The 12691-nt window shown below is 36.0% G+C and overlaps 2 protein-coding genes across 12 annotated transcripts in view; both read right to left on the bottom strand.

Annotated features, from left to right (window-relative positions):
* Nucleotides 1-12691, bottom strand: part of LOC134220944 (protein muscleblind-like) — a 666328-nt gene that overhangs the window by 38109 nt on the left and 615528 nt on the right. The gene's annotated exons all lie outside the window — the stretch shown is intronic.
* LOC134220941 (muscleblind-like protein 1) overlaps nt 1-12691 on the bottom strand; it is a 413633-nt gene that overhangs the window by 345326 nt on the left and 55616 nt on the right. For all 11 annotated transcript variants that reach the window (XR_009982128.1, XR_009982129.1, XM_062700086.1 and 8 more), the window contains one exon: nt 1304-1882. Coding sequence is in view for 8 of the 11 variants with exons in the window: in XM_062700081.1 (XP_062556065.1) it covers nt 1304-1321 (18 nt within the window). In the remaining 3 variants the exon portion in view is untranslated. The remainder of the gene's footprint in view (nt 1-1303; nt 1883-12691) is intronic.

The following is a 12691-nucleotide window of genomic DNA, read 5'->3' as shown; positions in this document are numbered from 1 at the left end:
CTACCTGAGCGTTCATGTCACCGATGACGATTTTGACGTCCCGCAGTGGGCATCCATCGTATGTCTGCTCCAGCTGCGCATAGAACACTTCTTTCTCGTCGTCGGATCTCCCTTCGTGTGGGCAGTGCACGTTGATGATGCTATAGTTGAAGAAACGGCCTTTTATCCTCAGCTTGCACATCCTTGCGTTGATTGGCTGCCACCCAATCACGCGTTGGCGCATCTTTCCCAGCACTATGAAGCCGGTTCCCAGCTCGTTGGTGGTGCCACAGCTTTGGTAGAAGGTAGCCGCTCGATGCCCGCTTTTCCACACTTTCTGTCCTGTCCAGCAGATTTCCTGCAGCGCTACGACATCGAAGTTGCGGGATGTAATTCATCGTAGATTATCCTGTCGCAACCTGCGAAGCCTAGCGACTTGCAGTTCCATGTTCCAAGCTTCCAATCGTGATCCTTTATTCGTCGCCTAGGTCGTTGACGATTGTATCGAGTCGTATTATCTTCTATGTTGTTCGTAATGGTTGTTTTTAAAGGCGGCTTATTGGGCCTGCGCAAACCTCCTGTATCGTCGGAGGGCCGTCGTGTCAGGGCTGTTTAGCGTCCCACCTAACACCAGGACTTGGGCTTGTGCGCTTTGGGCGGCACACGGTCGCTTTGGCGGAGCCTACTTGCGGATTCATGCAGCTTTTTATAGAGGTTTAACAGGGCCCACTGTCAAACCCCACCACATCCTAGGCAGGCGCCACAACTCGCAGATGGCCTGGGGAGAATCGTCAAGCCCTTGGACATAGTCCCTGCTGCCCCCAAAGGGTATAAATTTAGCCCTCCTATTATTTTCTTTTTTTTTTTGTAAATGATGTGAATTATAAAATTTATCATTACGGCAAGAAACAAAAAAACAGGAAAGGGGTTCGCATTTGAAGCGTTCCAAAAGAAAACCGTAGAATAATTCTACAGCAACCGTTTCAAACCAGCCATGGAAACCTCATCGGTTACCAGTAACAGGAAACCTTGCATCGCCATTTAGTTTCCGTGTTTTCCGCTCACTTCCGAAGAAAAATCGTCCCTGTTAGCAAAATGCACTTCAGTGCACAGTTTTCTTACTCCTAGTGGTGGCAACCTAACCACAAACGCGATGCATTTATTTAATGAGATATAAATTGAAATTATTATAATCCCGCTGCTTTGAGTCCCAACCACGTCTCCCAGTACTCCCCCCTCGCCGCCAAGCACCACAGTTAACCCGAAACCGGATACATCCAGATACCCGTCGCTATCGAACCGAGCGCAAAGATAATTGGCTTACCAGAGTTTTCTCGTCCATTTCTGCTGCGCTCCTTTGGTTTTTTGTTCCTCCTGCTGGCTAGAGACCCCACGACCAACAGTCAGTAAAAAGAAATAACTAGTATACTAGTATTCCCCAGTGGCTTTCCTCCGCCCGGATCCGGACCAGTACCAGTGCAGTGCGGCGGTTCGTTAGCTTTTCTTATATTCTCGGAACAATCTCACTTCATGAAACTTGAACCAGTTGGTCAACTGGCACTGTTGATCACACGAAACTGCGGTGCTGCGTAGCGCGGAACCGAGCGGACGGGCGGCGGATCGGACCGGGAAAACACCAACTGGTCGGAAAAAAACAGCTTATCTTGACAGTGCGAACGGATTCGTCGGTCTATGTCTGTCCGTCCCGGATCGGATCGGATCGGTCGGAGTACAACGTCGTGGGCGGCGGTGGTTAGCTTTTTCGAGCTGAGCTGAGTAGACGTTTTTCAAAAACTTTTTCCCGATAGTTACTACCGGTGTGTATTTAATTTAATTCCCTTTGCCAAGATATCCACTTCATTTGAGAGCGGCGGGGTCGGTTGTGGTGCGGCACTGTGCTTACCTGTTTCGAGAAGAGATAGAGAGAGATAAAAATTAAATTAGATGATTGCTTCTCCTGGTTTGGTTTTAATTGAAGTCTTAGCTGGGAAATTATATAATAGCTTGCGAGGTTTGTTGGCATCCGTGCTCGGAATGGACTTGCGTTGGCAATTCCGGTTGGTTTCCGGGAAGAGCCCAATCAGATTTAGTTTCCACTTTCTTGAATAACAAATGCAAACTGAAAAGTTTAAATCAGAAGGTCCAATTCGAAAAACCCATATCAAATGTATTTTGTGAAAAAAAAAACACAAAACTGACAAAATGATTATTTGACAACTCCACTTGAAGACAGTTGAATTACGAATTATTTTCAAGTCTCACACAAACAATGAATTTCCTTCTTTTAATTCTACTTTTCGTACGTATCCCATGATTCCTGTTGCTACAAGTGAAATCATCTGCCCTCGATACATTCTTGTCACCTGATGCTTTTTAGTTTTAAAAGATCAACCCTGAATCCTATTGATATCGCAGCTCGTAAATTTCCATTTTGGCTGCTTTGGTCCGCACGGATCCTTATACGCACCGACCAGTCCAGTCAACCGTTATTGTTGGATTCCCATGGACCCGGGAAGCCATGTCGCACTAGCAGAAGCCTTTCATGCAAATGAGTCGAAGCGTCTATAGGAAAAAAAGTGCCCCAGTAGAACCCTTTGGAGTCGTGAGCCAGAGCTGTACGTTCCCACTGATGGTGAATCCAACCGGAGCAATGCCGATGGCAGTCTGTTGTGGTGTTGGACACGCATATGTTCTAAGCCTATAAATTCCCATGTTTGTCAAACAGGAGGAAGCTTTTTTGCATCGATCTGCTTCAGCGAGGTGCTTGCGTTGGAATTCCAGTTCGGTGGTGGATTGAAGCAGCATCGACAGTAGTCGCTTGCCGTTTCTATTTTTCGGGTTTCCAGCAAGGTTCGTTCGATGGCTGTTTGATATGTGACGCTTCTCGCAGATCGCCTCCTATCCGAGACGGGCCCGACGGTGTGGATGAAATATTGTGGGCAGCAAGCTTTGTGTTTAGTTGTTGTGCTGTTTTTCAGCCACCTCTTTTTACTACCAATAGGCGACTTGGTTGGGAAGGGTGGATGCAAACGTGTCGGGCAATATTTGAATAATCAATCGATACCCATTTAGATATGTACACGCCGGTGCGTACAAGACCAAAGGATACAGCGAAGTAGTTGTTTTCGATATGAATTCTAGTCAAAACAGAACTGACCTCAAAAATATATAAATAAAGAAGCTGTTTCTTCAGTATGGCAGTTGAATGCGATAGCCTAATTTCTGTGAGGAGATTTTTCCAATTTGACTGGACTTTGGCTTGACTTGTACAGTCAGAATGGTATAACTAAACTTGTACAAGACTTTGAGTCATAAATTGATCGGAAATGCTTCAATTTTGGCCTAAATCCACTTTCCCTGAATCAAATATATTTGATTAAATTACCCTTTTATTTTAAGAACTCAAAACTCGACTGGCTAGCACTGTTTTCTATTTATTTAATGGTCGCGTTTGAAATTCACGATTTAAAATTATCCACCAATCGGCGTTCGACTAAATAACCCAACTACTCAAGACTACAACCCTGTCATCAGTAGCCATCCAATTCGAAGCAATGCGGGAAATCAAAGCAAACAAACGAGCAAATTCGATTCCGACAATAGTGGGTTCTAATTTCGTTGCACTTCCACGAGTGCGTTAAAGCGGGAAGAGAGCAGGGCAGCAAAAAACTCAGATGAATTTCGACTATCAAACTGTGTCCTGCAACTGGTGGTGTGTGAAGTTAGCAATTGATCACTTTTTTTTATTGTGCCCAAGTCTATCTCTAACTGTCGTCTCTATTTTTTCCCATGCAGGGCACTTCCAACGAAGAGCGAACGTACTAACTTCTGGAACTGGTGGTGGGACAACTTTGTTTGAACTGCCAGCAGCAGAGAGTCCAAGTTCAACAATGTCTCAATTAGGATGGTGTGTTGATTCGGAGAATTGATTGTCCGCTTCCATCGCAATAGGATTCCAAATGTGATTTAGTGGGTGAATGGGATAAATCCATAAGCTGATAATTCGACAACCTCTTTGATCCACAGTAACAAAACTGCGAAATGGGGACGAACTGAAAGGTAACTGCATTCCAAGCCGGATGACGGTGATCAACGTTTCTCCTTGACAGCAGGGTTTATCCTTATAGAAGGGTTGGTGTTGTGTCTGATATTTTTCCGTTGAATATCTTCATATTAAATGAACTGTGCAGTGCATAGCATAGGTGTCAACTACGTCAAGAAATGTTTGAGTATGAGCTAGCCTTGAGTAGCCTCACGACTTGACTTCAGTAGATATGAATTGATATAAAAAATAAATTATGTGACTCGACGCAACTACTACTGATTCTATTTAAAAACTTTTATATAGTTTACAAAATTCAAAAAGTTACTATGTCTGAAACTTGATTATGCATATGTACAACATGTGATAGATTTAGTTCGGAAAAGGTATTGGAGCGAAGAGAGATCGCCACTCGAGATCAGTACATTCAAAGTTAATGGAGTGGCGATCTCTCTTCGCTTGTGTGGTCGGGTCGGGATCTGACGACCAAACTGGCACAACCTCACACAACCCTACTTCATTGAGCGCCGTTGCTGATGAAGCAAGTGTGTAGAAGCCGGACAATACTAAATACTCATCCTACTTGGTTGACATGTGTACAAAAATACATTTGAGAGTTAGTTCTGGAAATGTATTGCGAGAGAGATCGGCTGGTACCTGATGCTGGGAATTTGGTTTCATCAGTACCCGCTAAGCTGCGGTGGACGACGGAGGTCCTTCGTAGCTTAGTAGGGAAAGCACCTGTCATGCGAACTGGGGTCGTGGGATCAAACCCCACCGAAGGGGCGGTTACCCTCCAATACCTTTTCCGAACTAAATCTATCACATGTTGTACATATGCATAATCAAGCTTCAGACATAGTAATTAATTTCCACTCCGGATGGCTTAATACCCGGCATATAGGCAATTAACTTTGAATGTACTGTTCAAAAAGTTGCAAAATTGAAAAATTGTAAAAATTTAAAAAGAAAAAAAGTGAAAAATGAAACTTTAAAAATTTAAAAATTTAAGAATTATTAAATTATCAAATTGATGTATTAAAAAACAAGAAAATTAAATAAAAGAAAGAAATTGAAAAATCTTCAAAATTTATAAAATTTAAATTAAAAAAAGAAATTAAAAAAAAGAGAATTCAGCAAAAAAAGTTTTATAAATATCGAAAAATTTCAATAATAAAAATAAAAAATTATAATATAAAATTTGGAAAATAAAATAAAAATTTAAAATTTCATTTTCACTCAAATTCCGATCATGACTCATGTTCCTAACACTGGCATTTTAGTACCCCAAAATTAACATTTTTATTGGTTTTCCGTACTGAGGATCAAGATTACAAAAGAATTAAAGATTATATGGATAATATCACACAAATAAAGCCAAAACGGCCATTGAAAAGAGAGTGTCGGAATATGAGTAATGTAGAATGAGTATAATAAAAAAAAATATTAAAAAAATAGAAAAAAATGAAAAGCTTCAAAATATAAAAGAATTAAATAAAATTCAAAATTTAAAAAATAAGACGTAAAAATTAAAAAAATTATCGAGGTGTTAATGTTAATGAAGAATGTTAAAAAATAAAAATATAAAAAAATGAAGAACAATTAAATTTATTAAAAAATTAGAAAGTTATGTTTAACTTTTTTCAATTTTAAAAGTAACATTCAACCTAAAAAAAAATATATGACATGCTCGAAAAATAATAAAAATTTTGCAAATTTTATATTCAAACACCTTTTGACTTTGGTTACATGTTCGGAACGTTTATGTTGCCGAGACCGAATGGTTTCTGTTTTCTCATTTTTTACTTATTGTAAACCTGTGATACTTGTTTACGTAAAGATTGTTTCCTAAATCTAATGTCTTTGTTGCCAAAATTGAATGCTGTTAAAACCGAATGTTACCAAACTCGACTGGAGTCTGTGTTTGAAACATTTAAAAAATGCAAATCAATTTTTTTAAAAATAAAATCAAAGTTATTTATAAAAATTGACAAGTTAAAAGACAATATTATTGTGAGCAACATTTTTTTTTAACAAAAACTCATCAGAATAAAAAATAAAAAAATTAGGTTAATAAATGGAATATATATTACACCAAAAAATTTAAAAAAATCGAAAAAGCAAAAAAATATATATGAAATTGAAAGCATGTACAAAAAAAAACACATATAAAAAAATTTAGTAGTTATTTTTTTTAAATTGAAAAATATATAAGAAATTTACAAAAAATTTAAAAATTTGCGAATTAACAAAATAAAAAAATTAAAACCTCATATTTTTTCAAAAATTCGTGAAATTTATAAATTTAAAGAAATTAAAAGTTTTTAGGATTTAAAAATTGGAAAATTCAGAATGAGTTTTAAAAAAACATTAGCATTTATACAGTGAGCTCTCCCTAACTCGATATTGAAGGGACTACCGAGTTAGGAAGGTATCGAGTTACTTTTTTTTTCCTAAAATATCAAAAGCTTTTCATAACATGTAGAAATATGATTTAGAGGCATTTGGTCGAACGCCGTTCGGTCGAATAGTAAAAATTGGTTTCCTTATTAAGTGAGGGGAGAAATGAGATGTTCGAAGTGAATAGAGAAAAGTGAGAATTGAGAAATGAGATATTTGGAGCGAGTACAGACTAGTGAGAAGTGAGAAACGAGATGTTTGAAGTGAGTATTGAGTTGTGGGAAGTGAGTAGTGAGAATGAGAAATGAAAAGTTAATGGTGAAAGTCACTCCACGGATCGCATTTCTCACTTCTTTCTTCTCGCTTTTCACTTCTCATTTCACGCTTTTCACTTCTCATTTCACGCTTTTCACTTCTCACTTCTCACTTCAAACCTTCTAAAATTTCTCTCTTCTCATTTTCACTTCTCAATTCTCACTTCTCACTTCTCACTTCCCACTACTCACTTTTCTCTTCTCACGTCTCACTTATCACTTCTTATTTCTCACTTTTAAATGTGATTATTCTTATTTTTCATGAGATGTGCAAAATGTAATTCTTTTTACTCACCTCTCATTACTCACGTTTTACTAGTCACAATATAAGTTTTTTAACTCTTCGGCCAAACGATATTCGAACAAACGGGACTCGGCCAAACGGCCCGACATCATATATTTTGTGCATGTGAACTGATTCTGACAACAGTTAGCGAGGTTAAAAAGCTTTTGGAAATTACTTCGACTTAGAGAGTATCGAGTAAGGGATACGACTTACGAAGTAACGACTTATCTGCTTTTGTAAACAAAGATTCGAACGTCGATTTGACGAATCTGATAGCACTGATAGCACGCAAACCAATACCATCAATACGCATGTGAGGGCTTCTGCTACTCGTAAGAAAATGGCAGACCCTCCACCTCCCCCCATAAGTGCCTACGTAATTAGTGTACGACGCCTGAGTCGTTTTGAAAATTTGGTATTGATTTAAAAAGAATTTTAAAGAAGGTTAGGAGCCTCAAAAATTTAGGACCACCCTTATGGGGGCTCTTATTTTAGACCACCAAGAGGAATTTGCACTCAGTGGTCCAACATATGAGCCGTCGAACTGGTGGTCCAAAATATCTGCCTTACCTTAGTAATTCGAGACATTTGATTTTTTCGTTCTTAAAATAAAAGTATTAAAATATTTTCGAATAAAATAAAAGTTTCTTGAAAATTTGAGAAAAAAATGAAAAAAATTGAAAAAAATACGTTGAAAAAATTTAATAAATTCTAAATTTAAAGTTATTTTTAAAGATTAAAAAGTATATGTAATTAAAGGAACAATTTGAAAAACAAAAGAAAAATGGAATGAATAACAAATTTATAAAAAAGTATAAATTTGAAAAATGTTCAAAATAAAAAATAAAAAAAATATTAAAAGAAAATAAAAAAACTAAACCAAATAAAATCTGTTCAAAGGAATCAAGAAATAAAAATATTTCAAAAAATAAATAAATGAAAATCTTAAAAATTCAAAACTTCAAGAAAAATTAAAATTAAGGAGACTCAGAAATTTAAAAAAAAACTGAATAAACCTTTAAAAAAATTTAAAATAAATAAAATCAGAGAAATAAAAATGAAATAAAAAAAATTGAAAATCAACCAAAAAAAAACAAAAAAGTAATAATAAATAAACCATAAAAAATGAAAATTTATAGTTTGAAATAATTTGTAAAATTTAAAAAATATTTACAGTCATCTCTCCTCCTCTATCTCATCTCATCTGGAAATAATTTCTGCCGTAGGATCAAAAAATATTTTCTGTGTTATAGTCCTGTTATGGTCCATTTGAAAAGCTTTTCGTGGATTTTCTGTTCCACATATCGGTGATTAAATAAGTCGATGACCCATTTAACATCAAATCATGGAGGTCTGACTGAAATATAAAGCTTTAAAAAATTTGAAAACTTCATTTGAAATCATTTGAAAAAAAAAATTGAATTTGTTTTGCAAACCTTAGTTTCTTGTCTTTTCTTGCATATTAATTACAAACCCCTTTTGATTTTGACAACACGTAATGTTGTCAAAATAGAATAGGTTTTGTTTTCTCTTTCTATTACTTCACTTTTTGTGACACTTTTTTACGCGGATTTACGGATCGCGATTTTTTTTTACAATTTCGGGGTCTAACCAGTTTTGTTCACGAAAATTTTGAAATTTGAGCATTTCCCTTGAAAAAAATCGATTTTTTTTACGTTTTTATCTTTCTTGTATACAAAGAAGGCTCGGAGACCCATAGTGTTATATACCAATCGACTCAGCTCGACGAATTGAGGTGATGTCTGTATGTGTGTATGTATGTGTGTGTGTGTGTACAAAAATGTGAGACTCACTTTTTGGTACTTAGCATTATTCGCTCGCTTATTTGCTCACAACAAGTTGCAGTCGACGCGGATTGCGGTCTAGTTGTTTCCTATTGAAAATTGGCCCGATCGGTCATTGCGTTCTAAAGTTATTGAAAAAACATTGTTTTTCTGTCAAGAGTCTCCCCTTGAGATTTTTTTTTTCAAAAACGAATTTTTTTTTTTAATATTGCAGCAATGCATTCAAATGACCGCAAATGCATATGAATTGATGGAAAAAGTAAAATCTATCGCCCTAAAGTGCTATTTCGACCTTTCTTATGTGTTTTTCTTTTTTTTTTATGCGCGAGAAAGGCACCACCAACGCTAGGTGGATTGATCTGGGTTTTTTAAAGTCCTTTTCACATGGTTTATGAGCAATATAAAAAAAAAAAAAATAAATGTGTTGCCAAAATTGAATAGTTTTGTTACCAAAAACCGAATGTTGCCAAAATCGAATGGGGTCTATATACGTAAAGGCTGAATCTATGCCATTTCATCGAAAGACATTTCGTAGAACGACATTTGGTTGAAATTACATTACGTCGAATGGATATTTGGTCGACGGGACATTTAGCCGAAAATGATTTTTAATCCACTAGAGACGTAGGACATTTAGTCGAATGACGTTTGGTCGAAAGGACACTGCGTCGAATAGACGTTTGGTCGAATGGACATTTAGTCGAAATCAGATTTTAGAATGAAGAAGAATCTTGGTACATTTGATCGAAAGGACATTTGATCGAAAGTGGATTTTGGAATTAATAATGTTGGTACATTTAGACCAATGAAGTTCCGTCGAATGGATATTTTGAAGAGAGGAACTTTACTCAGTAGCTATTAAAAAATAAATGATTTATTGCGGTGTTTTTAATAATCACATAATTATTGCTCCAATTGTTCAAAGAATGATGGGTTCATAAAAAGAATATATAATACGAAAACGGTGAACATGCCGAGAATATTCCCGACTGGATATTGACTTTGATGAACCCCTCCAACCGACTAAAATGAATCTAAACCGTCTTTGTCAAAAGAAATTTAGTCGAATGATGTTTCGTCATTAGGTATGACGTCAAATAGACATTAGGTCATATGACTATTTGTTCGAAATTACATTTTCGGCCAATAATTAACAAATTACGTTTGGAGGACAATTTTATACTGAACTAATTATTGTTTAATTATTGTATAATTGTTGTATAAATATAAATTATTGTGTATCATTTGATCAAATGTCATTCGACTAAATGCCAATCAACGAAATGTTCCAAAGCCGACTACGATGAAGTATTGGCAAAATAACATTGATATTATTGGTTTTTGACCATGTGCCGAAAAATAGAATAGAGAATATAATCGACTCTCTACATTTCGTTGTTCTATATCTTGATATCTCTCCCTATGTCGATGGTTTCCTCAGTCCCTTCAATCTACATAAATTTGAACTTTATACATCTCGATGAAAAAAAAAAAAATGTTCGGGATTATCTCTCCCTATGTTGATTTTTTTCAAATTTTTAGGCTACTAGATCTTCTTTGGACAATAAATAGCACATCAGCAACAGGAAACAACATTTGTTTTATTGTCCTTTTTCATAGCAACAAGCTTGTTTGGATCTAGTACCTATTTCAATTTTCCTTCCAGTCCTCAATCTCTCCCTATCTCGATGGTCCCTTCAATATCGAGATGTGGAGAGGCGACTGTCATCAGTACTTAATATTTGGCTATTTCTGTAGGTTTTCAATTTTAAATAATCTAATATAATAATAGGGTCTAACAACAGGGTCTCCAAAAGTTTCTGTTCGCTCAAGTGAAAATTCCTCATTGGCTTCCGTATTCGTTTCTTCCGCTGCTGATTGAACTTCTCACGTCCACGAAATTCCTCTAAACCATTATTTATTCAAATTTAACCAAAAATCTCTTGACGATTCATCCATTTAACTAATTATCTATTACCAACTAAATACTTGCAAGATTAGACTGAATTTCTGTTCGACTAAATGTTCTTTCTACTAAATGTCCATTCGATTAAATGTCCATTTGACTAAATTTACATTCGACTAAATGTCCATTCGACCGAATATAATTTCGACTACATGTCATTCGACTAAACGTCATTCGACTACATGTCATTCGACTAAACGTCATTCGACGAAGTGTCATTCGACGAACTGTCCCAAAGCCGTAAAGGCTATATGATTACTCCAAAACGTTTGATAGCAGCTCGAGGAATTGAGGTGATCGCTATAGTAGCATTTTGGTTTTATACCTAATGGTTTTAAGGCACTCTTGTAGAGTGCATATTTGTTTATAAGAGCGTCATGGAACTAAAAACGTCACTTGGGATGTCTGTATGTGTGTATGTATGCGTTTGTAAAAAACATGTGAGACACACTTTTTTCTACTTAGCCTTATCCGATTTGCTTGTAATAGGTTGCAATCGACGCGGAATCCTGGAATCCTTATTTTTCGCTTTTGGAAATTGGCTCAATCGGCCATTGCGTTCCGGAGTAATTAAAAAAAACATTGTATTGTCTTCATTTTTATCAACGGTTGAAAAAAAATCAAAAACATTTTTTTTAAACTTCTGCAATGCATTTAAATAAACGCGAAATGATATGTGAATTGATGGCAATAACCCAATCTATCTATCTAAAGTGCAATTTTGACCTCTCTTATGTGCTCTCGTTACATTTTATAGTACACGAGGAAGGCATCATCACCGGTAGGTGGGTTGTTCTGTTTTTTACAAATCTTCAAAAATTTAATGTTTTTTTTTTAAATTTTAAATTCACAAAGTTTACAAAACTTACAGAATTTTTAAATTTTATGAAATTTACTAAATTGACAAAAATTTAAAAAATTATCAAAATTAAAAAACATTTCCAAATTTAAAAAATTTGCAGAATATTACAATATTTTTTTTCTTTTCAAGCAGCGAAATTCATCACGAATCAGACAAGGCAGAAACGGTAATGTATTTTGCATTTGTAAAGTAGCGTATCAGAGAAAAATGTTAATTCCGTTATAAAGTACTCTGTTATAGAACTCGAAGAATTTGATGAATCGTCGCCATCATCGATATTCAAATTACGGCAATAAAGGTGCCTGTGGTTGCGGAAAAAAGCGCAGTTAAAATTTAACACCGCCCCGTTCCGAGAGGCTGAAACTTACAAAAATGATTGAAATCGTACGTCCCGTTCCTCCGGTTGGCATCGCGAAACAGTTCGAGAGCAAATTATTATTGCACCCGGTTTTATTGCCCTGTCTGTTCCTTTCAGAAGGAAGTCACCGGAAAATGGAAACACGTGACAACAGAGTCATAAATTTCACGCCTCTGCGCTTAGGCTTTCGGGAGGGACGGAAAACTTAAGGGCAATGGGGTACCAACAGTTCCACGCTTTGGCTGTCATTCGGTGGCGAGGATCTGTCAAGTAATTTGTTATTACATTGTTGGCGGTTTGGTTATTTTATGTTTGTTCATTCTGTCATTTTGTAGATGTTGATACGCTGAATAGTGTTAGAATCTGCCATTGGATTGAATTTGAAAACAAATATGTCGAGATATACATAACTTTGCGGAAATACACCAAATAATTCATAATCTTAACATTGTGGTTTGTTATTGTGGAATGTATTTTTCGAATACGCGATCCACTATGCTCAACTTTATTTAGGAGGCTAAGATTTGCTCATTTTAAGTTCTTAATCACATAAATATGCATACAGATAATCTCGAGTTGACTCCATAATTAATTTGAACGTCCTCTAGCCCACATTTAAGGTAAATGACTTACTAGTTTAAATCATCCTAATGAGTTACAAACGCCAAATTCAAGGTGG

This window comes from Armigeres subalbatus, chromosome 3 (genome assembly GCF_024139115.2).
Source record: "Armigeres subalbatus isolate Guangzhou_Male chromosome 3, GZ_Asu_2, whole genome shotgun sequence".
NCBI classification, from domain to species: Eukaryota; Metazoa; Arthropoda; class Insecta; order Diptera; family Culicidae; genus Armigeres; species Armigeres subalbatus.
The sequence above is the reverse complement of the archived record's forward strand: the minus strand, read 5'-3'. Positions and strand labels throughout refer to the sequence as shown.